The sequence below is a fragment of the Cryptotermes secundus genome, unplaced genomic scaffold (genome assembly GCF_002891405.2).
Source record: "Cryptotermes secundus unplaced genomic scaffold, Csec_1.0 scaffold568, whole genome shotgun sequence".
Taxonomy (NCBI): Eukaryota; Metazoa; Arthropoda; class Insecta; order Blattodea; family Kalotermitidae; genus Cryptotermes; species Cryptotermes secundus.
Window position 1 is genome coordinate 941740 of NW_019725423.1, and position 3905 is coordinate 945644.

The 3905-nt window shown below is 38.7% G+C and overlaps 1 protein-coding gene across 2 annotated transcripts in view; it reads left to right on the forward strand.

Moving 5' to 3' along the window:
- Window positions 1-3905, forward strand: part of LOC111863376 — a 31960-nt gene that overhangs the window by 23442 nt on the left and 4613 nt on the right. For both annotated transcript variants that reach the window (XM_023849642.2, XM_023849643.2), the window contains 2 exons: window positions 871-951; window positions 1047-1134. In XM_023849642.2, coding sequence (XP_023705410.1) covers window positions 871-951; window positions 1047-1134 — 169 coding nt within the window. The remainder of the gene's footprint in view (window positions 1-870; window positions 952-1046; window positions 1135-3905) is intronic.

Consider the following 3905-nt stretch of genomic DNA (forward strand, 5'->3'; position numbering starts at 1 on the left):
GTAAAGTGGCTGGGCATGAACCTGACTGCTCTCCTCCAAATAGTGCTGAGGTCAAGAAAATGTGCATCTATGCAGCTACTCCCCCGTACGTCTTCATGGTGTAGTGCTTAATTAGTTAAGCACAGGAACAACTTTACCTTTTTTTTGCATAAATATAATGTTATTGTTTTAAATGTATTGTGTTAAATCTTGTTTCTTATTTTAACTTACAAAGACATAAGATAAATCATCTTCCCATGTAACTCATGCCTGTGTCACCGTAAGAAACCTAAAAATTTCTTTTATACACCATTAGCTTTTAAATTGTGGAGGTATGTTGACTATTTAATGATTACTTAAATATGTAAGTACTGTTTTCTAAAATTATTGCATGAGTATTGCATGTCTGAGTTAGTATGATCTTATGTCATTTCATGCCATGGCTTTGTTATACAGTGAAAGTACTGAACAGATATCATCATTTTTGGTTTATATTTAGATGCATGCATTGTTATCTTCCAGAAGATCATATTCAGTCTTTTCATGGCTATTAGCAAGGAATTAGTCTCCATCATTCACTAGTTAGAATTTTTCTCTTATATACAACTATAATTATTTACACATTTATGATGTACCATCTGTAGATGTCAGTGACAGTTTCAGAACCAGTGTTATGTAAATTATATTTAATATTTCTTTAGTCATACCTATTTCATTCATTCTTTAATATACCCTAAGGAATTGCCAGATTCATAAATCAGTTACACTATCCTTGAAATTTACTTACTGTCCCACTACCTTTTTTATTTCCAAACTACAACACCTGAAGTGGATACCATATACATATAGTGTTCTTGTGCCTTTAAAAATAGTTTTATTATCCTTTCACAGTCCCAACAGGAAATCAAAGAGTCCCCAGTCAACAAAGCACAGACACAGAAGATTTTTCACACCCAAGTTACATACTGAAAGGTAAAAGATTTCTTAACTAACTTTGGGAACGTTGTGAACTACTGTTACTCTCATTTAAACTTCTGTGTAATGTAAATTTGAATATTTTGTCACAGTGGAGCAAACAAGATTAATTGCAAAGAAGCATATGACAGCTGCAAGAAGACTCGACTAAGTGTTGGAAGTTGGTCTGGGAAGAAGCAAGTAAGAAAGCATGAAACTGTTCATTCCAAGTTCTACTGATCTTGTCTTCAGATAGATTCCAGACTTTCCTGCATGTTTTCTGTTTTGCATTGGTTGTGATATTCAGTTAAATATTAAGTCTGGAAACTTGCATGTAGAGAAACACTGTCACATTCCAAATTGACGCCCACTTTCAAACTGAACTAGTGAAGTGGTTCCAACTGCATGTTTAATATGGGCTGTTTCCCCCTTCTGAAAATTGTGCTTTATATGAATAGATTTTTATTATATTTTCTCTTCAATTGAAGTTCATATTATTGTGTTTACACAAGTATAAGTTGGACCTTTTATTCCAACATTTAATTCAGAAAAGTTGTTAGCTACATGCAGAGCACCAAAGTTTACACGTAACTCATTACTTCACTTGAGTGTGCTATGTACATAGACAATGTTGCATGAATTGAGAGGTCGGTTGTAAAATATTTTAATGAAAAAGTGAAAGGGCACCAAAAAGGAACCATATCAGTGCAGTGTCATTTTAGAATGTATATGTTATTTACAGAAGGAATTATTTCATGAAATTTAATACCTACACAACCAATTGTCACAAATGTTGGGTGTTTAACCATTTAAATATGCACAAAGATGCAATATATTTAAAAACAAATTTCAGATAAAAAAGATTGTTTCATTAATTAAGAGTGTTGTCATTAATACAGTGTGTCCACAAAGTCCCATCAGGGTTTTGAAAAATTGTGGCATTCAAATAAATTGAGTTAGCCACATGCAGTTTGTGGCAGATCATAGTAAAACTCTAGAAGTGTTTTACTGACCTTATTAGATCTTGATGTGTGCTCCCTTGGTAGCACAGAATGTCCAGATGATATTTGAGCTCTTGCCATGTTCTGTGGAGCATGTCCTCTGGAATAGCTGAGATCACAGTCCTGATATGGGTCTTCAGGTCATCAAGTCTGTTAAGTGGTGTTCGGAACACACTACTCTTGACATATATCCACAGGAAAAAATCCGCATTCCTAGACAGGACATTTCCAGGAAGATGGATTGGCAGAGATGGTCCAATGCCTTGGTCTCCATGTTCACCAGATATAACACCACTGGATTTTTTCCTGTGGGGTTACGTCAAGAGCAGTGTGTTCCGAACACCACTTAACACTTTGCGCACTGGTGGCACATTATTATGACTTTAGGACACGTTATGTTGAAACACACTATACCTTGCACTGGCGCCAGGCAGACGCATGACTGGTGCGTGATAGACCTCTTGAATGTTTGCTTCGTAGTCAGTAACATGACTCCGCTGTTTATGACCCAGCTGTTTTCCTTTCTCACTCCAAAAGAAAATGCCTTTGTTCATCTTCCAGCTGCATGCACCAGGCAGGAAGTTACTAGTGCAAAATGGATCAGTCGGAAGAGGCTGAGGTCCAAGCGTTTTCCCGGAGAACAAGAAATATCTGACTTGTTCTCCGATGAGCTATCTGACGTCCCTTGTGAGTCTGCTAGTGATAGCAACTCACAATCTGATAGTGAGTATGGCAGGGGTAAACAAAAAATTGTGGCCACAGACAGTGAAAGTGACAGTAGCTCTGACGAAAGTGCGGGTAGCAAGATTGCGGGGAGAGCCACATGGGGAAAAGTAGACAAAACGCCTGCTTTGGGACAGTTTACTGGAAATCCAGGGGTGAAGCAAATTCCATCGGACCCAACACAAGTGTCTGAAGTAGCAGAACTGTTTTTTAGGATAAGGATGCTTGTGTTGTGAATATGATTTCACAATTTACAATTCGATGGTTGATGTTCACAGGAGACATGGACAAGTAAAGAAGCCTATTTGTATTTCTGAGTATAATATGTTCATGAAGGGAGCTGATAGAGCTGATCAATACTTGGCCTATTATTCTCTTCCTAGGAAAATAATAAAGTGGACAGTCTGCTTTTACCGGTTCTCATGGTCTCTTCGCTTGCGGATTTCTTATATTTTTCTTCTACCCTGAAGATGGAGGCGATAAGTTCCTCCGAAACGTCGGTTAACACCACATATACACGGTGCCAAATCCCAGAAGACTGCTTTCTTCATGGACAAAGAAAGTTGCCTTGTGGCTTATAAATTGTGCCATTTTCAATTAATTTTTGGTTTTCAAAAATCTAAACCCTCATTCAAAATTGAAATACAAGGCATTTCTGCTGAATGTGGCAAAAGCCCGGGCTACAGACCACGGTGGCAGCAGAACCGGCGGCAGACACAGTCTTAGTACGACCGGGGCCCTCTACTCCCACCCCATGCAGGCCTCATTTTGACCTCCCTGGGCGACTCTCGGGTGATATGCAGAAACATACCCTTGTGAAAATTGTGAAGAGTGAACATGCCAAGGGGAAGCAGCCTTCTAGGTGATGCCGTGTTTGCACAGTACACAACAAAAGGAGTATGACTGTCTGCATGTGCAAGTTCTGTGTAATGCCACTTCACAAAGGGGAATGTTTCCAGAAATATCACACTCTCAAGCACTTCTAGGAGCACTGGTAAGTGTTCTCCAAAAATTTTAGTTCATAAAATTAATTAGGAGATTTTATATTAATTTTTTAAGTGAACAGTGCACAAGTTAGGATAGTAGGTTTAAAAATGCTGGTCCCCAGTTAGTTAGTTATTAGAGAGGGTGGGTTTCCCCATGCACTTAGACCTGTAGTGGTCCATTGTGCTTCCCTCTTATGATTTCTCCCAGTCTCTATATCCCGGTCTCGCTGCCCAGCCAGCGAGACCGGCTCTACTGGCTGAG